Here is a 27,461-nt window from a genome sequence, read left to right as displayed (position 1 = left end):
CGGCCGTTTCCCGTAAACGCCAAATGTAAACCCGGCCTTCCGGCACTAAACCGTATAGTAATAGACTGTTACACGAGGGACCTGAAAATGTGGTCTTAACGCACTTGAGTGAATATTATGTGGATCCCTGGTTTCTAAAGCGCCTGGGGGATAAGTCACAAAAGTGCGCTTTCAGTTGTCCGAGCTGTGAATTCAGCTAATTCCAATTAAAGGTGGTCGCCCGTGCTCTCCAAAACCAGCTGATCCGCTTTTAATCGGAACAAGTGGCCTGTGAAAATGTCATCCGCGCTCTCGGGTGGCCAGCTCCGATAGATGTTAATTATCAGCCAAACATGAGAACTGACCCTGTGACCAGTATCTGTGGCTAAATGGATTTAAAATCTTTCCTAAATGAGGTCACATGCCCCCTTTTCCTGGATGGTTCCCAGCTTTGTTCCGACTCCGGGCCGCCGCTGTCCTCAGATTCGTCTGAGTGACGGCCTGTCCGCACCCCCCCACCCGTGTCGGGTTTATCAGAGCCGGCCGAGGTGACCCGGTGACCCGGTGTCCAGCTCCGGCGCACGCGGTTCCCAAGGTGACCCCAGAAATATGCCCAGGGTACACAGATCGCTCGTGCTGCCTTACAGCACGCAGGTGAAACAATTTCTCCGGAGCCGTCGTCCTGAGCTCAGTGCGAAAACGGGCAGGACTTGATTTGGCAGGACTACGTGCAGTATAGATGTGTGAATCAGGTGACCACAGGTCAGCAGGGTTAGAGCGTAGCCCTGCTCCAAAGGGCGCAGTGACAATATCCAGCATTCGCAATTTTAAAGAAGAGAAACATAACTCCCAAGTCATCGTAGGGATATCAGAGACCTTCCTACCGATCTCAGAACCATTCTTACGGACAGATTGGCGTTTTTAAACAATTCAAAAATAATTTTAAAACATCTCTTGAGCTGTGATAACACAAAACAGTCTACCTTTTTTTGTATGTGTGCGCACTCTTGAGTTCGTATTGAACTTGCTTTTTTAAAAAAAATATTGTTGCCTCGTATTTTACTGATGACCGAATGGAGGAGCGCCGGCCGCCTGCGTCGTGCTGTCCAAATAATTTAACAGTTTCAAGCTAAACGCGGCCACGGGTCATTCTGCGGGTGAGCTGCAGCGAGACATTTTCTACTCATTTTCAAACATTTCACTCCACTTCCAAAGGTGGTACCCCCGCGTTAATTATAAAGACCCATTTACGGCAAAAAAAAAAAAATACTTGTCGACCAGGTAACAGATTCAGCACCCAGCCGTTCGGTTTGTTAATCTGGGTAGGGGCTATTTCAGCTTTGGCTGTGTGGTTTAATTAAACTGCGCTTGTCTTGGACTGTGGACCTGTCTGCTGTATCTGAGGAGAAGGGCAGAAGAAGAGCTCAGAAGAAAAAAAGTTCCTTACTCATCAGAAAGTCCCCGCAGAGTTACAGTTCCCACGGAGACTTTACACCACGTCTGACATCATTACACAAAGAGGGATTAGACATTCTGTCCAGTTACTGGAATTCTTCGTTCAACACAGATAGAAAACTACAAAAGTACAAAAAACAACTTATTTCGCCGCGGAAGACATTGAGCACCTGATTGTAACCAAGCAATCCTTTCTCCTGCAGCCCCCCTTTTCACTCGGAGTGAACTGTTGCAGTTCAGCACAGAGTGAGGCACGGCACACCTGAAACAATCCACTTCACTAAACCATAGCTGGGATCCATCCATCAAAACGTTGAGGTTTGGGATATTAAAGTAGGGAGGGAAAAGCTAGTCTGGACCGGGCTGGAAATTTTGGCTACACCTCCACTAACACCAGCGCCTGTTTGACCCAGATCCCCACCCCTCAACGTGAGCTGGAGAAGTTCCCTCGGGCGAAGCCGCTTGACTGGGGTTGCCTGGGAATTTAAGCCGAGAGCCCGCCCGAGGATGGAAGAACTGGCCCGAGAGAGCATCAGCCTGATGGCCAAGCCTGCGCTGGACACGGATGGGCCGAAGCTCTCGTCGTCCGGGGCGGTTTTCATCATGCTGAAGTCCGCGTTGGGCGCCGGGCTCCTCAACTTCCCCTGGGCTTTTGAAAGAGCCGGGGGCATCAGTACCGCTATCGCGGTCGAAATGGTGAGCTACGGATCACTTTCCAAACTGATTAAAATTCATGTTTATTTTTGTTAATTTTGCTTGTCCTTACAATCGCCGGTAATTATTTTAGTTTTCATTGATGTGGATTTCTTCCACTGCCTTACAGACCGGTTTACGGCGTGAGATGTCTTTTAGGAAATAGAGCAAAAAAAAAACAACTCGAAGTTCATGGTACGTATCGCAGATGGTTATAGAAACACGCACCATCTGGCCTTTAACATACATTGTGCAGCTTAACCTTTGAATCATCCTCCTCTGACCCCCCTGACCACAACTACTGCATTAATAACTTCAGCGCACTATTTGTCAGTAATATCTGAAATCTATAGAAGATATGTTAACTCCTAAAAGCGGTTGATGCTAATTAGGTCCGCGGTAAATCCTTGATGTTTAATTTCCTTATAGTACCAAAAACATTACTTGTGTTATGCAGGATAAAATAGTATTAATACTATTGTTTACCATATGAATGTACCTATATGATATCATATGGTACATTCTGACAGGCCCTCATCATTTCTATTGCTTCATTTTATTTAACGTGACAGTTTCTCGGAGTGAAACAATCCCGTCATTGTGACACCTAGCAATAATCGGTGACACTAAGAATTAATGATGCCAGAGAGCCTTTTTTAAAAAGAGAGCCTTTTTTGGCTCTTTGGGGTCTTCTGCTAAAACCAATGTGCTTATGGTGCTGTGTGTAGAGGCCATGGATGTTGGAAAGTCGATCCCTGGCAACGTTAACGTAAATAACTGTTTTTATCATTGTGTTCAATTTCATGGAGCCTTTTCAAACATGCTTCTCTGAAAAGTGTGAAAACACAATTATTGTCAAGTTACAGCCTAAAACAGAGTAGTAAACCGTGTTGAAGTGAGTGCATGTGACCGTCTTCTGTGGACAGCTCAATCAGCTTTGGAATAATACACATTTTAAAACAAATTCAAGATATGATTTTCTTCTTTGTGGAACCAAACTACCTGAACGTGGCTTCTTTCAAGCCAAGTACAGCCCAGTGTACTTTGTCATAAAATGATGGGGGACTTGTTATTCCTGCCATCACAGCAGAACACACCATAATAACAGGACTAATTGAATTCAGACTTGCAATGTAGAATGCTGTCAACATAGATACACGAGCTAGATAACAAGCTGTTATCTGCACAGAAATTGAAAAGAAGGTCATGTCCAAACTGTCTCTTCTAAGTTCTTGTGCTTAGAGAAAGCAGCACTTATTATGAGAAAAGCTTTTTTGAAGGTAAGCAGGCTAGTTAAAACTCTAGGGCTCTGCTTTGTCTTTCTGATCTGGACAGGTGACTTGATTGTACCCCTATGCCACAGCATGTCTAAAAGTGGACCCTGAACATATAACTGCCAGGTTGCAGGTTCGAGTCCCTGCTGCAGACACTGCTGTTGTACCCTGAATGAGGTGCTGCACCCCAGTTGTTCCAGTCCGCCCAGCTGTTTAAGTGGGGATCAGCATCGCTGGGGGGGTCATGTCTGTAATGGTTGGTGATGGACTCACGTCCCAGCAGGGCCAGATTTCGGGGTTCGTAGGCCCTAGGCACTTTCACTCCGAAATGTGCAAAAAGAGGGGTCAACGCCAATTGAATGACGTCGATTGACACGATGCACTTTAAACTATTCTAATGCTAAACCACCTGATTGATGGAGCAAGTCGAGTGGCCATCACTTCAATACTTCTAGTTTCTAGAACAGCTGCTAGACAGCGTATGATTATTGATTTGGAGCGCCTAGAGTCGATCGCAAGCATGTTGTTTCAGCTCGTTTTTCATTAGTTGTTTCATCCTTCGCAGGCCCTAAAAAGTTCGTAGGCCCTAATGGGAAAGCCGGCACTGGTCCCATCGAGAGGCAGGGAGGAGTCACATGCTCTCATTCCGCTCACCGTCACCCTGTCTTGTTCGTAAACCCCTCCTCTTAAGGACGCTCCAGCCCTTCCTAGTTTTCGACTCATCCCCCGCACCTGCTCCCCGTTCGAACCCCCTTTTCAGTTCTCCTTAAACGCCAGGCGCTCACTCTGTTCCGGGCTCGGCCCTGGTTTCCGTACCAGGCGAGTCCGGACCTGGAAGCGCCTGGTCCCGTCAAGGTTTTAGTTCCTGTTCCTGTTCCTGTTCCCGTGCCGGTCCCGACCCGGTTCCTGTTTATAACCCCGTTTGTCTTGGATGGACCGCCCGGCTTTGGACTTTTGCCTCCTTTTGGATTCCCCCTTGGACTTATTTCTGGATTGTTTGCCTCGGCCACACCTCCCCCGTACACCAGCGCACCATGGACACGCCCCCTGTTTTCATTCTCGACTCCCGCACGCTTTTCCCCCGCGTTTTCCCCCACTCTACCCCGGATTGTGTCGTCTGCATAGGGTCCTGAAAGAACTCTTTCGTGACACACCCTAACCAGAGGTAGATGACCTGGGGACAATGCTTGCACAGCACGCCAGGCTCCTTAACAGCCTCCCACACTGCAAGGGTGAGGAAAGCAGAGCAATCCCAGGCACGCTTTCTAGTAACGGAGTCAGTCCTCACCTTGGCTGGCAGGAGGAGCTGCTGCAGGTGCCAGAGCTGAGGCTGGCAATGAACCTGAGCCAGTCGGTGCCCAGGGGGGCTGGGGGCAGGGACTCTGAGGCTTTTGTGGTAGAAGAGGAACAAGAAAAGTATATTGAAGTATCTGGCTGCTGGGGGTGTCGTAAGGCTGAATTCCAGTTGTCTAGATTCTCAAGGCCTTTTTTCTGTGCTGCGCCGTTCATGTTTTGCGTATTTCCACTGGTTGCAGTAGGAAAAAGTGGAAAAAGTGCATTTAAAACTGAGAACGGGAGGCACTTCTTCACCCAAAGGGTGGTGGGAGCATGGAACAAGCTATCCAGCCATTCTGTTGCAAATGACACCCTGTCTTCCTTCAGGAAACAGCTGGATGGGGTCCATCAAAGGGGATCCCAGCCGGCCTCCTTTCATGTGTAGCTGTTCTTGAAAAGCACTCACAATCCCTTAGATGAGAGACAAAAAAAGGCAAAAATAGTAATGGCAAGTATTTTTAATTTCCAAAGGCTGATTTCTATTTAGGATACCACCAAAACTCTTTTATAAACAGCCTGACAAATTCCAAAGGTAAGTATTATCGTTTTTTTTTTGTTACTGTTAGTGCTCAAGAGCTGAGTGAAAGTAGGCAATGCCTGTATAATAATGTGATATATGGGTCTTTGTTCCTGTGGGGTCAGCTCCTGGGTTCCAAAGTGAAGGCTCGCAGTCTGACTGTTGCTTGAAGACTTTACTCAGTGAGGTGTGAACTTGGCTCAGCTTCTCACAGGAAGGTGCTAATTGAAGGACTGGGAGGGGGAAAGGGGACAATCTCCTGATCTGCATACCTTCTGGTTCCTTGAAGGTCTGATCACGTGGTTTTGGTATTCCAAGAAGTAACAGCATGTGTCTGGCAGCTCGGCACAATCCCAGACGGATTTTGGCACGGCCGCACAAAATCCTAGGTGGGTCCGTTGGCATGGCTCTCAGCCAATCAGGTGCTCTGTCTATGTAAAACCGTGCAACTTATGTTACAGTGGGTGTGACGCCATATGGGGCTGCACGTGTTTTGGAAAAAGAAACACACGTTTCCTTTTCCTTCAGTGACATTCACTGCAGGTTTTTTTTTAAAATCTGCCCCACAGTTTTTAAATTGCGCTTAGAGTTCAAGAACCACTAGCTTGCCTCTGTAGGATGTGCCATTACAGCCGAAGTGCCTCTTCCCTCCCGCCCCACTCCTCCCCAGGTGTCTCTGGTCTTCCTGATCAGCGGGCTGGTCATCCTGGGGTACTCCTCCTCCATCAGCGGCCAGTCCACCTACCAGGATGTGGTGCGGGCGCTGTGCGGCCTGGCCGTGGGCAAGCTGTGCGAGATCTGCTTCGTCTTCAATCTCTTCATGATCTCCGTGGCCTTCCTGGTGGTGGTGCAGGACCAGTTGGAGAAGTGTGAGTACACGACCGCGTGTGCTCCCTTGCTTGGTGGCAGCAGCCTCGTCCCTCATCCTGTGCTTGCCGCCGGGCAAAATAGTCTTTTCCTGCTCTGCTTTGAGGAAGCCAAAGCGTTTTGCTAATTTAGCCTAATCGGGCGAGACGCTGTAAAGCTGCCTGCAGGGGTTAATTAGCAGGCTGTAGTTTCATAGACTGCAGTGGTTTTTAATGAATACGGCCCTTTGATTCTCATTTCGTTGCTCCTTTGCAATCATTTCTCTTTAATGTGAGCCGAGAGGGAGATTGTTCAGGGCCTTGAATAACAAACACGTAGCTGGGCTTCTCCAGCAGCTCTCAAGCTGCTTGTCACTGTTTGGTGAACCGGGATCTCAGTGACTCTTCCCTCGCAGTGTGTGACTCCCTGTACCTGACTGTGATGGCTACCGCAGGGGCAGAGGTGCCCCATCACTGGTACATGGACCAGCGCTTTGCCTTGTTCATCCTGTGTGTCGTGGTCATCCTCCCTCTGTCCATCCCCAAAGAGATCGGCTTCCAGAAATACACCAGGTGAGCGACTGGAGCAGGGTCCCCTGGTATCTCTGTTAACTGTTACCACACTACAGCACTCGGCCTGTGTCACTCACAGGATTTATTACCTTGGATATCTCTGTAGTATGACTTGCACTTATTCCCCTCAAAATTTGCTGCGCCAAGCCCCAGGACTTTGCTGTACTGCATGTAAGATTTCTGTTTCAGTGAGAAAGCCTGCCTAAAGCGGTACAATTCCTTTATACTTCTTTCTTCCTCCGGTGAATCTGGCCGTGGGCTGGCGTATGTCCCCACCCTCAGTTCCCGAATCCCGCTGGCCGTGCCTGCGGTGCTGAAGGCCTGGCGTGACCTCAGCTGGCTGCTGACTGACGGGTGTTTTGATAAGGCAGGGACCTCAGGAATGGGGGGCTTTCTTTATCTTGGCATATTCGCACAATAAATGGGAGCTCAGCTCCGTCCTAATGAACTCTTGATTGCCCAATTAAACTAATTGTTGTCTTAACTGGAGCACTGCAGGATGGTGTCTTTTTTCGATATGGGAGTGATTTAAGGAGTAGAATTTGACTGCTACAGCTCTAGGCTGTACTGTGCCTGGTTATGTGAGGCCGCTAATACAGAGCGAGGCTCTGTTTGGGTGGCTCAAGGATATACAGAGCAGGCATCCAGCAGCTAATCACTAAGGAAAAGAAGCTGCTCATTTCCGTGGAAGATGTAGCCTTGGCTGACCACGGTCTCCTTGCACAGTATTTTAGGTACTTTAGCTGCGACCTACTTGACTGTGGTGATCATCGTAAAGTACTGCCTGACGGAGCACAGCGGTGTCATCTACACTCCGACCCACAGCACTGGGTGAGTCAGCGCCAGCAGGAATCCACCCATAGCAAGGGTCTTCCTGGGGGTAGTGAAAGCAGCCGTTTCCATTTCTGTATGAGTGCGTCACATGTAGAAATAGCTGTAGTTTTCTTATTTAGGCGCCAATGTAGGGGTGTTTGTGTCTTCCAGTGTCCACATCTTTATATTGTAGCTCTTAAGCTTCATTGTGTCAAGTATTGCAGTATATCGCGTGGTTTTTCAAAATGCTGCACCTATTACAGCACTGATATTCACTACTGAATATTCACTACTGAAGCCATCACTTTGTTTCTGGTTCTCATTCCATTCCAAACCCTAAATGACTCAATGTGATTCAAGTGCTCATTTAATTGGAGAAGGTCTAGTTTCAAAATCAATACCTGAAAGAATATTAGGTGACAAAAAACACTAAGGAATGGTTTTTGTTATCCCTTCACCTCTGCTGTAATATGTTCTTGACTCTTTTCATTAAAGACCTGGAACCTTTTTGTTCTCAGACTTAAAGCGCCTCTTACTTCAAAGGTTTTGATGGCAGTGCCTCTGACTTTCTGAGTTTCCTCAGCAACATCTCCTACCCTGCGGCCACAGCCCCTGTGCTGTGGCTTCTGTCAGCTAATGACTGTCACCGAAAGCTCTCTAGACCTCTGTGTGAACAGAAAGGTGTTAAATGGGCTGTGAAGTTCATCACAAGACTTGGGTGAACACGCCAGAGGGGAAACTAGAATGATGCTTCACAATGACAAAGGAATACTGCAGGTTTCTGTTTTACGCCGTCTCTGAAAAAATGGCGTATAATTCTGGGATGGAAGCAGACCTTGATTTTCATGTGCCTGTTCTGCAGGGGTTCCTAAACCAGGTTTTGGGGGAGACACAGACCTTCTAGCTCTCATTGTGGCCAAAGTGGAATTCCTTAATTGAACAGACAATAGGTGCAACAAACACCTTCGTTAGCTTTCTTTCAACACAGGCTGCTTATGAAACACACAAGGTAAAATCTCCGACGCGTTTAGCAAATGAAACCAACTAAAGAGCTCCATTGGATCTGGTTTTGAGGTCCATTAAGAGGGTTAATGATATGACACAGAGCTCAGCTGGAATGAAAACCAGCAGGTGTGTGAGTCCCTCAGAAGCAGGACTGGGAACCCCTGCAGTACAGTTTCCACTCCTTAGATGAAACCCTCAGTAGTAAAGCTTCTGAAAACATGAAATAGTAATTAAAAACAACCGTTAAGTCACAACCTGCTTAGTTTTTAATTTTCTTCAACGATAAATGGCAAACTCAAAGGAGCACGAACGTGCGGGTTTCATTGGTCAGTTTTTTACAGTAGGCTACAGCTGACAAAAATGGCGTTGCAGTGTCACAGAGGTCTGGTGCCTGCTAGTGATTTGTAGTGACGGTGTTAATGTGCGGTTCAGATTTCCTTTAAGGTCAGAGCACTGACCACTCATAGGAAGTGGGACTGAACTGATTGGACTTTTAAATTTGATTTTCCAGGATAGGCTCTTGGGCTTCCATGTTCAGTGTCATTCCAACCATTTGTTTTGGATTTCAGGTAAGCCGCCTTCGTATTCCAGTGCCTTGAAATCGTTTTTTGCTGTTCTGCTTTAGGAACGAGCCTAGTCTAGTGTACAGCTGCAATGTGGTTCAGTGAGAGAGAGGAAATAAAGGTCTTAAATTCTAGTTGAAAAGCTGTCCAGATTCCCAGCCTTGTGCTTATGTAGGGTCTGCACGAGCTGAGTAACCTGCCTGTCTGTGTTCCAGTGCCACGAAGCCTGCATTGCCATCTACAGCAGCATGGAGAACAAGAGGATCTCCCACTGGGTGATCATCTCTGTCACTTCCATGTTCTTCTGCTTGCTCATCTACACCCTCACTGGTGAGCTGGGCCCAAGTTGAGAAAAACTGCTACTGCTTCAAATACGCAACTGTTGTGTTGTGATTCTAAAGCCTCCCAGGATACATCCAAGTTTTACATGTTTAATCACTATTGTCCAGACACTAATTTGGGAACATTAGCACACACAAGTGAGATGGCCTGCCTTTTTGTTTTGGGGAACCTACTCTTTCTGTTTCAGTTCTCTGGGAAAGTCTCTTTTTTCAATTCAGGTGTTTTTGGATATTTAACTTTTGGGAGGAACGTGGCTGCAGACATCCTGATGTCCTACCCTGGAAGTGATGTTGTCATCATCGTCGCCCGGCTGCTGTTTGGTGTGTCTATCATCACCATCTATCCCATCATTCTCCTGCTGGGAAGGTCAGTGGTTTCAGCCCGAGACAGAGAGTTGTCACAGCTAAAAGTGCAGGGCCCTGAGTCACCAGACACTGGTAGGCTTTTGACATTCGGTCTGAAGTTTTTGAACTGTCTTCAAGTTAGGTACTGCTAACCGTGGGACCGTGGGGGTGTGATTCTGAATATCCTAATTCCACACAACAAAATACAGATGCTTTCTTTTATAGTGCTTCTCATGCCCAGGCATCCCTGAGCTTCAGATCCCAGCTGGACAACGAGTAGCACAAATGGCAGAGTTTTAGAATTGGTGTCAGATTTAGAAAGGTGTGAGCTGTGGAGAACAAACATCACATGCCTTCTAAAACAATATCAAACAGCTAGTGGTCATTCTGAGTCTGGGGAAAATACGGATGGTTTATATCCCACCCGGAATTGCACCTCTGCTCAGCTCGTCTGCTCGTGTGCTCGGCCCTGCAGGTCTGTGATCCAGGAGCTCTTCCTGAGATACCGCAGGCAACGTGCGGTTGTCACGCAGTCGTACGAGAACAGGACGCAGGTCGCGCTGACCGTAGCCTGGATCGCCGTCACCCTCATCATCGCCATGTTCGTGCCGGACATCAGCGAGGTCATCAGTGTCATCGGGGGCATCAGCGCCTTCTTCATCTTCATTTTCCCAGGTCAGAGGACTGGCCACTGTAGAGATTTGCTTTCCCCCCGCATCACTTGCTTTGCGTGAAAAGCAGGCCAGATTAGTGCATGAAGCTCTATCACCTCACTACTTTATTGTACGTATGTCAGCCAGCAGCTATATCAGCCTGCAACTCAAAGCTAGCAACCAACTTAAGCTCAGCAGGTGTGAGCCTGGTCAGTACCTGGATGGGAGACCTCCTGGGAAAACTAAGGTTACTGCTGGAAGAGGTGTTATAGGGGCCAGTAGTGGGTGCTCACCCTGCAGTCTGTGTGGGTCCTAATGCCCCAGTATAGTGACGGGGACACTAGACTACAAATAGGCGCTGTCCTTCAGATGAGGCGTAAAGCCGAGGTCCTGACTCTCTGTGGTCATTAAAATTCCCAAGGTGTTTCCCAAAAAGAGGAGGGGTTTTACTAATTTTCCCCTGGCCTTTACCAATCATGGCCTCCTAATAATCCCCATCTATGAACTGGCTTCATCACTCTGCTCTCCTCCCCACTGAGACTTTGTGTGTGGTGAGCATACTGGCATCCGAGTGGGGGCTGCACATTGGTGGTGGAGGGGAGTCCCCATTACCTGTCGAGCGCTTTGAGTGGAGTGTCCAGAAAAGCGCTATAGAAGTGTAAGAAATTATTATTACCTCCGATATGTCGATATGAAGGTCCGCAATGTGGTCAATTAAACCTTTTAATTTCGTTCTCCTGCAGGCCTGTGCTTGATATTTGCCATGCAGTCGGCATCTGTTTCTGAGACTGTTTCGCCAAGGACAAGGTAAGCATGGCCTTTCAGACAGCTCCCAACAGCTTCAAGCGCAAACAAGACGCCGGCCGTCTCTCGCGGAATGTCATTTCGCACTCAGGTTTTGGTGCGTTCAAGCGCACTTTTAATTTTCTCCTGAAATCAAACAAACTTGAGTGATATTCATTTTCAAACCTCGGAATATTTGCATTCTGCAGCAAAAAATAGATCCTAATGTCTAAATTGCTAATATGCACCTCCCGCTTCCTTGTCCTGGTGGTGTTTGAACCTGCATCATTCGTGGGGAAAAAGCGACTGGCTTATTGGGGGTAAACTGCATCCCCAGTGCCTTGGAATTGCACAGAAATGCCAGGAAACACGACTGTTTTGCTGCCCCAGTCTGTGCTCAAGAGGAGCTTCTCAGACACTTTGAGAGAAACGTGTTGAAAAGCGTTCCGGTTAGGGTGTGTATCAGGTCGCGTGGTTTATCAGAACTGTATTAAAAGGGTACCATGCCATCCTGCTCTCTCCCCCCCCCACTCTTCCTCTTTTCCAGGCTTGCCCTGTCAGCCTGGGGCGTTCTCTCCGTTCTGTGCGGAGCCTTTATCTTCGGCCAGAGCACCACCATCGCGATCATGGAACTTTTCAACAAGTTTTAACTGGAAGAACCGGGGTGTCGGAGTATGACGTTTTCATACCTGCCTTGAAAATCATTTCAGTTGGGGATGTTTTTTTTTTTTTTAAATCTATCAGTTGTTTTTATATGTTAGGGGAGAGAAACTGTTTGAACTGCATGTTTTAATATTGTTGCCAAAGAAAAAAATAAAAAAAAGAATTAGAATTGATCTCCATTTTATTATCATCGTTATTTTCGCATCCCTCTTCAATAACTGTTCTGTCACGATTGTAGTCCCTCCCCCTTAAGGGCGCTCCGGCTCTTCCTTGTTGGCCTCATTCCCCGCACCTGTTCCTTGTTCTAGCCTCCTTCCAGCCCCCCTTAAAAGCCAGGCGCTGACGTTAATCCGGGCTCTGCATCTGATCTCCGTATCGGAAGCGCCTGGTCCCGTTAAGGTTTTATTCTCTGTTCCCGTTCCCCTCCTGCCGGTTCCGACCCGGTTCCAGTTTTTAATCCTTTGTTTTGGATGGATCTCCTGGCCATGGACTTTTGCGCTGTTTTGGATTCTCCTTTGGACTTCTTCCTTGGATTGTTTGCCCCGGACTCACCCCCCTGGACACCTGCGCAGTTTGGACATGCCCCCCCGTATTTATCCCCGATTCCTGCATGGCTTTTCTCCCCAGTGTTTCCTCACTACCCCGGATTGTGTCGTCTGCATAGGGTCTGGAAAGAACTGTTTTGTTACATGTTCAGACAGGGCTGGAGTGAAGTGGAGTTAATCTGATAGACAAGGCAGGATGGACCCTATCCATTGCAGGGCACATCCACCCATTCATAAGTGAGACAATTTGGAGACACCAGTTAACTATCCTGTCTTTGGACGATGAAATCCACTGAGCTGCAAGGTGAACATGCAAACTCCACACATAATGTGCTCCAGGCTAGCACTGCACCTAGGACCCAAGAACTGTAAGGCAGCAGTGCTGTTCACATTTGCCACACTCGTTATTTAATTTGACTGAGTAGTGTTTCTTTTCGTTTCCAAAATATATATACGGTTGAAATTGGCTTGGAAACTGCATGTGTTTTTGTGAACAACTTGCTTTGAGCGAGTCAATAAAAACTGAATTCCAAAAGGTGACGCAGCATGCATTATTAAATCTCACCCTGAGACGTTCTCTAGAATATGAGGCTGGTATTGATTAGTCTTTTGAGCTTCTGATACCACTGGGACTGAGGAATTTTTCCTTTCACCATTAGTTGCCAGTTTTTCAAAAGCATTAAATGAGGATAAAAACAGATTAAGTTTCTTTTCAACAGTTTTATTTCAGTTTTTGTTCAACAGTTTCAGAGTACCTTTACTGTACATGAGCTATAAGTAAACTAATTTCAGATGGAATATAACACATCCCTGCACTCCCGATGCTCAGAGTAAAACAGCAATAGGGAGCATACTGAAACACAGACTTATAAGTAGTATTTTAATCAATGCCATAAAAGTGAATTGATTGACCCATTTTTTTCTTTCTAATGAGCCAGCTGTAGGATTATAAAAGAAATTAGAAATGCACGAAAATCCATTAAAAGTAGCACAGCTAAATTCTACTGCAAATAAGATACTGGACGCCCAGACTACATGCACTTGCTTGGAAAGTGAAGGAAAGCAAAACAGAGTCAGATCGCAAAGTTCATGTGAGGCAGATAAGTAGAATGCGCATCTTGAGGAGATCAATGTGGGACGTTACCCATCTCTTCGGAGTTAAAAGTAAAATCTAAGACTCAGTGGCTCCCATAAAATTCTGTTAAGAGCTCTGGTGTTATTCTATCTAATATCTACAAAGAAAGCCGCTGGGGACCAATGCTGCCTCCTTTGCTGAGTGAAAAGACAAATCAAAACATTTGTCACACACCTTCTAATAGATCCTGTAGTCTCTGTTTGAACACTGTATGTACATTCATAGAAAGTGAACCGTGAAGGAGCTGTGAGTTGGATCTGGGCTGAGAAAGATCACATTGAATCTTCCTGTATTTATGGCACAGTTTCTATCCAGTAGTAGTTATGTTCAGTCCAGGTAGGTGGAATTACATAAATATTGATTCGTTTTTGTTTTCCTTCACTTTTTGTTAACAGCAACATCACAAAGCCCCTCATATACCCAGCATTCCCTGCGGTGTGCTCGGTTAAGTATCTAACAGACACTGTTTGTAAACAAGTCATTATAAAGGAGAGGAGAGTCGTCTGCAGCCTGCAGTGGGGGTGGGGGGGGCACTGGAGACGGGGCTCTGCAGACAGCGGCTCAGGGGCGTCTGTGCGGGGAGTCGCACCCCCAGTCAGTCTCTGTTCAGGCTGCACCAGGCCGCTGGGGGGACGTGGAGAGAGAGAGGGGAGCATTAGAACTAGCACAGCCTCACAGCAAGGGGAGCACAGCTGCTGGCCCTGCAGGATTCAAAGGCCTCTTTCCATGGAAGGAATCCCTGCTTTTTAGGCCCTCAAGAACCGTCTTACTGTTTTGTGCACTCCTAGCTGGCCTACGTTTCTTCAGGGTCTCTCGAGTGGAGGTGTAACTCATGTATCCTACCAGAGATTGAGCAACATGAAACATGACATCAGCGACAACGTCATTGGAGACACTGGGGCCAGGATGCTGGCCAAGGCTCTGCAGATTAACACCAAGCTCAGGTATCCAGGCACAGAGTCTCTCAGGGAGTGCACACCCAGAAGGATAGAGGAGATCTCCTCCTGATCTGTATGCTGCCTTCTGTATTGACTCTACTCTCAGCTTGCTCTGCACTGAAGGAACCTAAGCCTGTTAGGAATGAGCAATTAGGCCCTCAAGAACCATTTTACTGTTTTGTGCTCTCCCAGCTGTATCTGCAAGGTCTCTCGAGTGGAGGTGTAACTCATGTATCCTACCAGTGAATTAGCAACATTTAACAAATGAAAGGGAACAGGGGTCTTAGCTGATTAGGGTCTTGGTTAATTGCCCAAGGCTGACCTAACTGCTTAACTCTCTGACCTTGTTTACACCTTATAGGGTAATAAACTGCTACCGACCAATCCAAATGCATGGTTTTTATATGGAAATGTGCTCATATTCAAGAAAAGAAAAAGCCTGTTACTGTGAGTGAGAGACGAGATTCACTTGGTAACTTCATCGGTCCTCCTTTCTTTACTGCGATAAAGAAAATGTCCAGTTTCCTTTACCAAAGCTGTGTGGTTCACAGAGGAAAGACTCTAGCACCATGAAGAGCTGGGAAAAGGGACTGAAGCTGTCTGATTCTGCTAAGACTTCAATCAGGTGGACTACAGCTCAGGATGAGTGAAGAGTGAAAACTGGATCTGCACTCAGACCTTTATGGCCTTGCAGGACTGGAGCTGTGTTTCACCCCCCCCCCCCCCACCATTGCCATCTTTCAATCTCAAAACCCCAGCCAGCCCATGCAATCCTCTTGATTTCTTAGGTCTTTGTAAACTGTTAATGGCTCTTGACCTGGAATTGGTATTTTTTTTTGGCTCTTCAAGAATAAATTGTGCAGAGGATTGTAAAGATGCCAGAAGATATTTAAAGTAGAGCTGCATAAATGTACTGGTCATTCGCATGTAATAAGAATGAAAGGTTTTATGCACTTAAATCCAATATTCATTGAAATAAAGCTATTTGTGAAGGAAAGCAAGAGCTCTTAAGAGGTTAAAAAAGCCTTTTCCGTCTGATTATTCACTCAGGTTTCAGCTCGCATTTTCATTTAGTAGAGAAAGGAACATTCTGTAGATGAATACCGATATAGAAAGACGTGGGAAGGTAAGAACTGTTAGCAGTTCTTGCTTTTCTTTGATGGGCGCCGAGAGGAGCAGGTGGCATTATGAGCTGGAAAACCAAAACTGATCCCACAGAGAGATTTCAGCTAAAATGGAAAACCAATTCAGCAGGCTGCAGTTATACAATATTGATTCTCTTCCAGGTGATTCCTGCATTCCTATTGTCATGGCCCTCTGGGTCCAGACCAAACTGTATAGATCCAAATGGCATTAAGATTTCTCTTTCACTGACTCAACTCTCCTCTTTCTGTCTCTGTGATCCAGCATCTTAAAGAGCCCAGGTGGTGGCGTGCTGGGATCGTGGATTTCTAAAGCTTTTCCTGACGGAAGTCTTGTTTCTACTGGAATGGAGGCAACTGATGAAATAAGCTCAGTTGTCTCAACTGGGCAAATGTTCAGATTACAGAATCACCTAACAAAGCTCCACCCGACACAATAAAAATGAACGATGCTGTGCAGGTTGCATGGTACAAGCCTTGAGATGAGTAGGCAAGGGGCTTTTTTCATAATTGTTATCATGCCCAGAAAGGGCCCTCAAGATCAAAGGCTGGATTTCAGTCTCCAGAATGGCCTGTTTAATATTTGTTTAACATTTATTGATGCTGACCTGGCACTGCCACAGTGGAGACGGCCTCGGGCTGGCACAGAGTATCCACCTTGACGTGTTGGAACACCTTGCAGGGCACACTCTGGAGATGTCTGGCAGGGGATGGGGTGAGAGGGAAGGGGGGGGGGTTATAAGAAATGATTAGAAAAACACCTCCTGCTTTTACAGACAGTGAGCAACACATTTTGGTCAACATAATCTATGCAAACAAATATCTCTTTGATTAAGAGATCTGTACGTTACCTACCCTAAAAACGTCTTAGATTTGACAAAGGACAACAGTTGAACACTTCCAACATAACATGAGGGAGCAGTAGCCCATAGGGTCTTTAGTGGCACTGGTGTTTGAGGCAATCACTTTCAGTGTGAACAACAGGACTCATCAGGGGAACACGCAAAGTGCTGTGATAAGAGTGTCAAGGGGTTTTGGTTTTCTGGGCTTAATCCCCTCTCTGCAAGGCTTGGCTAGGCCATGAGATTCTGCTGCCGAAAAGCTAACTGATAATATGCTTATAGTGCAGCACACAATTGGTACATGGCCTTTGAAAGACAGGTGGTGTGGCGCAGAGAATTGTACAGACCTCTTCCCTTAGACTGACAAATGCTTTTCCTTGGCAAAACTCCATCGCTGTACCAGGCAGCTGGCCAGATCAAGACTTGTTTGTGCGAGTGCAGGTACATAAAAGTGTCATAAAAAACCGTCTGTGCTTGTTGGAGGTTCAAGTCAGTTTCATTGTCAACACAACAGGTTGTTTTAGCTGTAAATGGGAGGTAACACGTGTTTGGAAATAGCTTACGAGAGCTGACAACATTTCTGTACCTGCACGTGCACGTGATCGCTGGCTGTTTGTGGTTGAAACACTGAAAGCAGCTGATTTTTTCTTCACACATTGAAGTTTTGGCTTGAAGGGGGTCAGCAATGCACATAGCCCCCCTTCAAAAGACACCTTCTCGTGCTTCTTGGTCCATGGCAAGACTGTTAGTTTCTTGAAATATATCTTGCTGTGGTGCCAGCCCCTCCTCACATTGTGTTCATGCACTCGTGTTTGTGCAAAAACAGAAGGTTATCACTTTTGCGTCAATCTCATCACTTGAGTACTATTTCTGTAGTTTGTTCAAATGTTAATTGAAATACAATGAGTTGAACAATTTGAAGGGATAGTGTAACAATGAGTTGAACAATTTGAAGGGATAGTGTACTTAATACTTGAGTGTTTGGAGTGAACTCGCTTGGCTGAAGATCAGTGCTCTCACAACACCCCTTACCTATGAGGAATGAGCCAAGGAGGCAGCAGTAAGAGTGAAGATGAGGTAGAGGGAGACGAGATAGAAAAGATGCATACAGAGCTGTGGACAGCTGGTGAGTATTGATATGTAAGAGAGCAGAAGTGCAACAAGATTACAGTTCAATGTCATCCTGAACTTTTGTTTAACACTATTTTCTGGAAACAGAATCTTACCCATGGGCAATGCAAATATGTAAAATCTCTAAATCTGCTGCTTCAAACAGGAAATAAAACACAAAATTTGTTGGAAAGCATTCAACTGGGACAGAAGACTAATTCAAACTTTTATAATCCAAGCTTTTACAATGGCCAGATATATGTATAAAAAGTTTTTGACTCCCAGCAGCAGATAGCCTGTGAGCCCAATAATGACAATTGTGCTACTTTGTTATTAAGAGTTCTGCCAAAACACATGCACTGAAAGGAACTGAAATTTTAAATAGCAACAAGCAATAACATCGGAATCAGTTATATGTACGCAAAGTAGTCCACTTGGAAAGAGACAGTGCTGCCATAGTAACAGCATTGAAGAATCTGAGTATTTAACACAAGCAATCAAAGCCTGCAGAATCTAGGCCACAAGCAGCGCAGCTATAATAAGGTGAGCTACAGAAATGCTCAGTAGTGCTTACTCAAGGTTAGGATAAGTGGAATGCCACCAATGAACACGATTTGAAGGAGACAAAATGAGTGCAGAATAATTATTGTAAACTTCTGTAATTGTGCCCTGCCTGGCATCAAAAATGCTGCAGATTCTTTAAGCCAGACATGGAACAGCATGATTCAAGGCACTTTTTTTTCCACAAAGGAGTGAGGAATGAGATACCCAGCCATGCTGTCAAACCTGAAACCCTAGCTTCTGTCAAATGGCTTCTAGCAACTAAATGAGCTGGGTACAATTATTCTGGCTCAATCATTTTGCTGTCTTTTGTGGAAAATGCAACATCTCCCCCCCGATAAAAAACCCCAATAAATATTACCTCTTCCACTCCTCCTCTCCTTCCCAGAACTCGTAAACGACAAAGGTCATTCCGTCGGGGAGCCTTACAGCAGTCACACTGAGGAGAGAAAAGGGAGCGCAGCCCATGAACGACTGGACAAGGATGTGTCCCACTGGGAAAGCACTTAGTTCCTGCAGATGAGAAATCTCGGCACTCCAGCACAACAGGGAAAGCAGTCTTAACAATAACAATGCAGGGATTCTCAAGATTTTGTGCTCTAAAAGACAAAAAGGGTCTCTCTGCTCTCTGAAAAGTAAAGTGTAGGAGGTGAACATTTTACTAGGAGATAATTTTAGCACGACAATAGCAAAAACTTTTTAGAAAGTTTGCTGGCGTTTGTTTGGAGGTAAAAAGCTTTAAGCATCTTTTACTTTGGACTAAGAGGCTTTGAATGTCTTCAGTGTATGTTATCATGCCTGTTCAGCACAATTTTAAAACTTACACAATGTACCAGGTGGAGGAACATTAGGGCTTTTGTTTTTACATTTTCTGGTTAATTTGAGCCCCTAGGTGGCAGTATTTTCTCAGGTATGTCAGAGACACAGGAATCACAGAAACAAAAACTGATATTCTAAAGTTCTATAAGAAGATATTCTTTGTTGTGTGTATTAGCATGAGCAGGGTGTGAAAGAGCACAATCTTGAAATTTTCACAGTTCTCCTCCTATGAATTTCGACAGGAAGCAGTCAAAGCAACAAGCACAGGAGAAAGATGCTATGTGCTGCAGTTGGATACGTGTGCAGCCCTTGGGCTCTGCTTGAGTTCTAGGCTGGTATGTCTTCTGTGAGGAGTTTGCATGTTCATGGGGCTTTTGGCAGGCTGTTTTGTTTTCTTGACTCTTCCAAAGACATACTTGTTCACTGGTGTCCCTAAATTGTCTCTATGCATCCATGCATCTAGAATTTAGTCCCTCCTGTGCTTCCAATATATTGAGCCAAGCAAATTCTCTGGAGCATTGACTGGACTGGGTGGGTCAGTGTGATTTGTGAGCATCTGTGTAGAATCCATCCTAACCTAGTCAACTCTCATTAAATGATCTTCTTACAGTCACATGTGCCTGCTCCTGCTCTTTGAAAGTCAGGTCAACTTTCCTCTCGTCACAAAGCAGGACTGATATTGGATGCTGCTTGCACGACTTTTCCTTCCTCTTTATCGAGTGGAATGGGACTAACGCCTGCCTGTGATGAAAAGCCATGCGCTCCTGCGAGATGGAAAGGCTCAAAGAGGAACAGCGAACGCCAGACGTATGAATGGGTGATTCAGGGGCCGAAGGGCCTCCTCTCGTTGGGAAGCTGAAGTGCCACAGATTATTTATTCCCGATCAGAGCACTTCTTTGTGAATTTTTGATCACTGTGGTCCTTCAGTCCTCTCCAGGAAATAAAAAATCAATACCAGCCTTGAAATGTCAGTAGTGCACTGAAGGGCTGGCTGTATTACTAAGCCGCCCCAGTGTCTGCACACTACCGGGCCCTGTTGCCGGGCTTTGAAAGTGTGCTGGGTTACACGGACGGGGTATCGAATTTCTGTAAATGAAAATGCAAGGAGGCTGTCGGAGCTGAGCCAGGCGGAATGCTAATCGATGCGCCGCGACGATCACAATTTACTTTCACACTCGGTGTTTCTGCGGCACTTCTTGTGTCCTTGTGCCCGGGCGTCTAGAGGATCTCCAGAAGTCACAAGGAGAGAAGAGGAGCTCAAAAAGCAACTTTCAGACAGAGCAGAATGCCATTGACGAGATTTCATTAAAAGACTTTATTGCTTTTTGCTTTGGGTTTTGGTTTGCTTTTTAACGGTGCGCTGAAAAATATACTGTAATGGTTTGAGATTCCAGCCAGCGAGATGGGCAGACCATCATGGACCACACTGCACATTGAGACTCACCCTTTTAAGGAAGGATCTCCCACTAAATAACGTGGATCTAATTTTCCTCTGCAGAGGTTGGTAACAATGCGGAGTTGAACAGCATTTGGAGAAAACCCTTTGTTTCTTTCCCTCAGCACTTTTACTGCCTGGTTTAATATTAACTGGAGGCAGTGCAGTGTAGGAGATGAGTCTCTGTCCTCGTGGCTGCTGGGTTGTGGGTTCGAGTCTTTGCTGCTGACACTACTGTTGTACCTTGAGGGAGGTACTGTATCCTAGTTGCTCCAGTCCAACCATCTGTGTAAGTGGGGATCAGAACCAGTGTCCTTTCCAGGGGGGCGGTTATGTGCTCTCTTGTCAGCATAACACTACAGAAACCATTACCATCTCTGGTCCAATGAGATGCTGTGGCTCGGATATGGAAATAGACAATTATATGTCAAGTGAAAACTTGACATTAACATTGCAATGATACAGTCTTGTATTTCGAGGTCATTTGCATTTCTCTTTATTTGTTTCAGCCTCGAAGTGTCTTCATTTCCTTATTGTCTAATGTCATTTATTTTTTCAGACAAGGCAACTGGGTACAACTCAAGTACAAAACATGTTGCAGATGGATAATGAGGCGGCTACAATTTGCACTTTTTTAAAAAGGACAAAAATCTAACGATCAGATTGGGATACTAGAGAACAGTCTGGATGTTCACTGTGTCGGCACGCTTTCATTTCAACTCAGTATTCTTCATCAAATGGCAAGCGCTATACTGCTACAGTGTCAGACTGACAACACTTTGGTTGGGGATAAAACTATTGATCACCACAGAGTGATACCATAATGATTGTAGGATTTAGCAATCTACTTCTTGAAGTGATCTTGTATTCTCCATTATATTTGAATTGTTTTGCTCTTTTGTGAATTTATGTGCGATATCTTCTAATGAAGATATTGTACAAAAACTAATTATTAAATCCCGAAGGAGCTCCTGATTAACTTCTGCTCTGGTGCTATGCAGCTGTGATGGGCTTCATATTATTATTTAATAATACATGCTCGATAAATCCACTCCATGATCCACTATATTAGAGAGTTTTCAAAAGTTCTCCAATTCTATTGATTCCTGTCTTTAAATAAATATTTGGGATAATATTGCCTCTGAGAAAAATTAAATTCAAAATGTTCACAGAAAAGAATGCATGCAGGTTCAAAAGGTATTCACTAACAGATGAGCATTTTCTAAGTAGATACAAGACCTGCCATCTTAATTTTCACACACACAGGCATCTATACTCACTGGAAACAGTCTCTCTGGGCAGAGACATTCTTCAGGTACTGTTTCAGGGCCTCGCAGAACTCTCCCAGGTGCTTCTGGGATACCGCCATCTCTTGGCGCACCAGATAGAGGGACTGGAAAACGACAGAGGGAAGAGTGACAGGGGGACACGGAGACCCACAGCTTCTGGCTATGAGGACCCTTGCTATCTCAAGTGAAGGCTCTCACACCAGGAAAAGCTCAAGACGCTGGAGAAGAAAGCACAGGTTAGAGCACGTGGGACTAGAGGAGAATGATGGCAATTTGTGAGAGAAAACCTCAAACGATTTGGAGCAGGGATTAGTCTTGTGTTGGTGTTATTTTGTGTCTGACTGACAGGGGTATTTTAATGCCGTCTACCTGTAAATCACTTCCTAAAAACCTTTCTCAGCCACTCCTGTGTTACTGTACTTCAGCATATCTGGTACAGTGCTTCCCAGACTCGAACGAGAGAGAAGACTCGACAGGAAATTAAGCTTTCCGACAGGTCTCCTGTGTCAGCCCGAGAGGAATTGTCTTCTTTCTCCTGTCAGTGCTCTGTACATTTCAATCAGGGAGGGCCTGACTCCCTGACAGGTCGTTTTATCAAAAAGAAGCCTGACAGGCCGCAGTGGCAAATACTGATGCAGACCAGCTCAGACAGCGAGCAGATGAGACCCTGGTACACAGGCAAGGAGGAGTCATAGCTGCGTTACTGCCTGAGCCTGTCAACATTTAGGACATTTAAAACTGAGAACAGGAGGCACTTCTTTACCAAGAGAGTTGTGGGAGCGTGGAGCAAGTGACCTAGTCATGATGTGGAAGCCATAACCTGAATGAGACCATCAGACCCGTTAACTGCCAACTACCAAGCAACCTGGATGGGCCAAATGGCTCCCCTCATTTGTATCCTTGTACTTCTTTCCTGCCCCCCTGGAGGAAGGCAAAGAGAAGTTACAGTAGTTAAATATATTTTAATGGAGTGAAAACTTCAACTGTTAAATTTGGCACCCTTTTTTTTGCAGGACTTACATGAAGTATAAAATATTAGTAACACCAAATCTGATCAGAATGTACAAATGGCAAATCATGTTTGCCTGCTTTTGTAAGTTTGGACATTTAAAATGATGGTTTCTATCTCTTGGGTGTAATTCAGATCCTGGGATTTGCAAAGGTGAGATGCTAGCAGTACGGGGACTCCAGATTATTAAGAAAAAGTGACATAGGTAGGACTAGAAAGAGCTTGAAAGTTCGCAATCGTTTTATTTAAAACAAAAGGATGACATCAATATGACAATACATTAACACTGCTACAATGAATGATCAGCTGCAATTGGAGTGTTATGTCATAATTCAGTTTGAAAAGTGGCACACAAAAATGCATTTACTTGTCATTTATCATCTGCAAATAAAATAAATGCATGTGTTTTTTTGTGTTGAAACTGGTTATCACATTTCTCGAAAAGTCAAAGTCAAACCTTAGTCCCACAACACAGTGGTTGCAACAAATTACATAATTAGGGGTACTAATTACATTTTGCCAAGAGAAATGTTTTAATAGCAAACAGGATCCTGTTAAGCCATCTAAGCTATTTCTGAAACAGCACGACAGGGGCATGAGGATTTTAATTGTTTCCTTTTATTTCCTTTGTGCTAATGAGCATCCAAAATGACTAAACAGAAAAGAGAAGTTTGGTAGAAAGCTCTCTGCTCAAGAGTGATACAACACATACACATTTTCCTTCTGTCTGTTTCTTGAGCTGCCAACTCAGGCCACTGGGAAGCAGAACTGAGATCCCAGACTATCTTTGTTCATAAGCTACCTGCCTTTAAAGCGATCCTTGACTCAGACTCACAGCCAATCAATGCATTATAAATTCACTCCAGACCTACAACAAATCTTTACCTGACAAGCTGCCAGAAGCACCACTGATATTCAGTCAGTTTGCATGAGATGCAAAGAGTTTCTAGATCAGTTTCTGGATGACACTGGAAGATGCTCATGATCGATTTTCTTGATTATAAAATGATATATTAAAAATAGAAGACAGCAAAAGCATGCACAAGAAATTTGGAACATGTGGAGGATTTTAAAAGGCTACATTAGGATAGTAACCTAAGTCATGTCACCTAATTTCAGAAATACAAGGCAGACACTAGGTATCACCCAGTCTCTAGACCTCTCACCTATCAGAACTGTAGGATGAATGTGATAGAAAATTTGAGAGATGAAATACAGACAGGTGGAGCATCTAGTCACAGGAAAGTACTGGGTTAACACAGGTTACCTACTGACAGAAGCTACACAGATTTCATCATTACAGTAGACATCTTTCTTGGAGTGAGACTCCCAGAGTAAGAAAATAGTGACTGTGCGGTTAATTGTCCATACAGCAACAGCTTCAGCATTTCACATTTTTATTAAGTGACAGCAGGATCATTTTATGAAGGCAATGATGCTACACTGGCATTAATCAGTTAATTAAATGTATTATTGCAAAATGCAGATTCGCTAAATTACACTTCTGGAAGCATTAGAATTTTTACATCTAAAATCCAATTTAGAATTAATGTTGGTGGAAGGGGTTGTCACAGTATTTTTTGCCATATCACAGTTTCTATTTTGAGAACAACTGAAATGTACTGAAAATTTGCTGAAATACTGTTCTCCTATAGAATCCATCCACATATTTATTTCATGCAATAAATCCAAATATTGCTGAAGCACTAAAGATTGACTGAGGAGGAATCACACGTTTGTGTGGTAGCTCTTATGTAACATGATGATTAACCACAAAAATGTGTTACTCCTGCACTTTTTTGCTCACATACTCACTGTGTCAACGTCTTTACATTCCTTCTCTAACATCAAATTCCAAAAGACAAAGTCTGTTTCTAGATGACCTACCACACGAAACATCTAAGTCACCACCAGTCATACTAGTCTGTTCCTGGTAGTCAAGACTCTGCAAGTCTATCAAATTTCTTTAATTCATCACCTGCTTAACAACTGGCAGAATGGTAATAGTGGGCAATTAACTACTTAAAAAGGTCAACTACGTCCTGAAGCTTCATGATGGAATAAAACCCTACAAGCACTGCAGCTCCTTCTTGCACAAACCTGTCTTGGGTTTTGCTAGCTGTTTCACCACAGAGTGGCTATTGAACTGCAGGAGGTTTATCTGAAGGTCTTTGTGCAGATACAGGTAGGGAGAATTTCCCAGACGACCCCGAGACTCTGGGCCTGCTGTCTGAAACACGGCTCCAATTACATCTGAGAAATCCAGGCTGTCTGCTTTTAACTGGGGCAGCTAGCTCAGGTTGGGTCTAGTTAATAAGGTGCTATTGAATCAAAGCCGTCCTGATGTCATTGCTGAGCTTTTTGTGGGCAGCAGTTTCTTCACACATCATTCACACATTTTAATACAAAGAAGTTTGCACATCCACTACTCAGACTTTGGAACACTGCTGGACTACGGGGAGTGACAGTGGTCATCAGAGATGAGACCTCGTGGTTCAGCTCAAGGGGTCGGAGAGTGGTTTGCTTTGTGGTTGCACAATTCCTGCCATGTTCGGATTTGCATTAAAGTTGGTGCTGGGCTGCAGGGATCCGTAGTGTGAGTCATCACAGTCAGATACAGCAGCTGCAGACTGTCCCGCTCACAGCTGATGGTTTCTAATAAAGCAGAGGCACAACCCCACCCCACACCCCATATTCCTGACCCCATATTCCTGCTTCTCCTTTTTTCCTTGCTTCTTTTCAACTTGCGATGTGTACAGTACTTTCAAGACAGTGTGTGACTTTTAGATAGCACTTTTCTGAATTGATCTTGTATCGGTTTCACACCTGTAACAAGCATCCTAGGTTTTACTTCAGGGTACAAGATGTCTGTTGCCACAGAATCAACAGGTTGGAATGAATTGTGGGGAAATGGCTTAACAGGCTAGCCATGCATTCATCTTAACAAGCAACTCCACCACGTGGTTGAAGAGGAGACCCCTGCTTCCTTCAAGAAACAGCCGGATGAGATCCTTAGATCAATTAACTGCTAACGTTGGGCAGATGGGTCAAATGGCTCCTCTCATTTTTAACTATTATTATGTTCACTGGATACAACTTCCTGTCTCAATCCTCAAAAACCAAAAGTAAAACAAAAGAAATGTGCTCTGCTCCTGTGTTAGATCACCTGCTATGTCTTCCCCTTCATTTCCAGCAGAGTGCCCATCGCCTGCAGGAGGTTTATCTGAAGGTCTTTGTGCAGATACAGGTAGAGAGAATTTCCCAGCCGACCCCGAGACTGTGGGCCTGCTGTCTGAAACACGACTCCAATTACAGCTGAGAAATCCAGGCTGTCTGCTTTTAACTGGAGCAGCTAGCGGACAGAGCTCAAGTTGGGTCTAGTTAATAAGGTGCTATCTAGCCCCACAAACAGAGTGTTGCTTCATATTAGCTTGACCCGAGAATGCAATGGAGTGTGACTCTGTATATCGAGACAGCCAACTGACCTCCCTGAGAAAGTGTCCAGCAGTGGGAATGAACTGCTTTGCCACAGGAACTGCCCTATTTTAAGCCAGAAAGAAGACAAAGTCAGACTACAGACACAGAGGCCTGGCTTGGGAACTTGAGAAACAGATGAAAAAGTTTTCTTTTGGTCTGTCCCCTCCAACCCATCAATTTTACACGTCTAACTTCAGCTCCTGGTTGCACTCAGGAGGGGAAAAGAAAATCCAAATTCCAAAAGCTCCACAGGGGCTCCCAATGCTCAAGCAGGTGAAGCAGAAAAAAAACCAAACACAACGGAATTATCACAGCCACCACCTTGGCTAAAAAAAAATCCACTTCCTGTGTGAGACTTCCCCTTTTAAACTCTACTGCCACACAGGAACAACTTGTGACAGAACACCAAGCATAAAGCGCAGCATGCACAGACAAAGCTGTATCATGGTCTTTTGCATCATAAAGGCCCTGAAGCAGATGCACGTACAGTATGTAAATAGTTCATACAAAACTTTGATTGTCTCCAGCAACAGAACAATAAATATTCATACGCGGTATGCTCAAAGTAATCACTGGCAATGATTTACTAAGCCTGAATCTGGCATGCACAAACTTGTCTTCTTACTTTGATGAATGATTAGCCTGAATGATTTTTTTTTTGGCACTCCAGTTCTGTATCCGGACTACAATGTCAGAGAACACTTGTTTCCAGATGGATTTTATACTTCCATGCACATTGTGATGGAGTCAGTGTGTCTCAGGCCAGGGGACCCATCCTGATCAAGCAGCCCCCAACACCGGGTCTTTGCTCCAGCCAAACTCTTTCACACAACCGAACCTTTAATGGACTTTGTTGGAGTGCTGTTGCCTTCTTGACGGTTTTCAACGCTTAAACTACTGAAGGTTGCCTTTTAACTACTGCATTTCATATGGAAAATAAAATGTCATATTCTGAGTAGAAAAAAATGGCAAATATTCCAATTCAAGCTACTTGTTAGTTTGATTAAGGCTTCAATTAGGCAATTAAGCTCAGCTGGAAAGAAACCCAGCAGGTGTGTGGGTGTCTAAGTGCTGGACTGGGATCCTCTGACTACAGGTGTCATTTAAGGAACAGAGTTGGGAGATGTTATTTTGTGACACTCAAAAGTGTTAGGTGAACATGTGTGTTTGAAGGGCATGATAAGCATTTTTCATATTTTGTAAATCTGACAACCAGAAATGTGTCCTTTAAGTCCAGAAAAGTGTATTGAAAAGTGCAATAAAGGTATATGTGTTGGCTTCTATTTTCCTGAAGAAAAATGCCATTTGATCTGTTGATGTT

At 44.9% G+C, this 27,461-nt stretch overlaps 2 protein-coding genes across 3 annotated transcripts in view; one reads left to right on the top strand and one right to left on the bottom strand.

Moving 5' to 3' along the window:
- Positions 1–1,941: 1,941 nt before the first annotated feature.
- Positions 1,942–11,824, top strand: slc38a8a (solute carrier family 38 member 8a). The gene is made up of 10 exons (XM_088939023.1): positions 1,942–2,130; positions 5,924–6,122; positions 6,515–6,671; positions 7,398–7,502; positions 9,001–9,058; positions 9,268–9,382; positions 9,613–9,760; positions 10,214–10,413; positions 11,135–11,198; positions 11,722–11,824. The coding sequence occupies exons 1-10, from the start codon at positions 1,942–1,944 to the stop codon at positions 11,822–11,824; spliced, it is 1,338 nt and encodes a 445-aa protein (XP_088795149.1).
- A 1,263-nt stretch (positions 11,825–13,087) lies between these two features.
- necab2 (N-terminal EF-hand calcium binding protein 2) overlaps positions 13,088–27,461 on the bottom strand; it is a 94,816-nt gene continuing 80,442 nt past the window's right edge. For both annotated transcript variants that reach the window (XM_088938552.1, XM_088938551.1), the window contains 4 exons: positions 21,646–21,758; positions 18,472–18,549; positions 16,206–16,297; positions 13,088–14,141 (listed from right to left, as the gene is read on the bottom strand). In XM_088938552.1, coding sequence (XP_088794678.1) covers positions 14,113–14,141; positions 16,206–16,297; positions 18,472–18,549; positions 21,646–21,758 — 312 coding nt within the window. In that variant the 3' untranslated portion in view covers positions 13,088–14,112. The remainder of the gene's footprint in view (positions 14,142–16,205; positions 16,298–18,471; positions 18,550–21,645; positions 21,759–27,461) is intronic.

Source organism: Atractosteus spatula, chromosome 21, assembly GCF_055471065.1.
Source record: "Atractosteus spatula isolate fAtrSpa1 chromosome 21, fAtrSpa1.hap1, whole genome shotgun sequence".
In the NCBI taxonomy this organism is placed as follows: Eukaryota; Metazoa; Chordata; class Actinopteri; order Semionotiformes; family Lepisosteidae; genus Atractosteus; species Atractosteus spatula.
The sequence above is the reverse complement of the archived record's forward strand: the minus strand, read 5'-3'. Positions and strand labels throughout refer to the sequence as shown.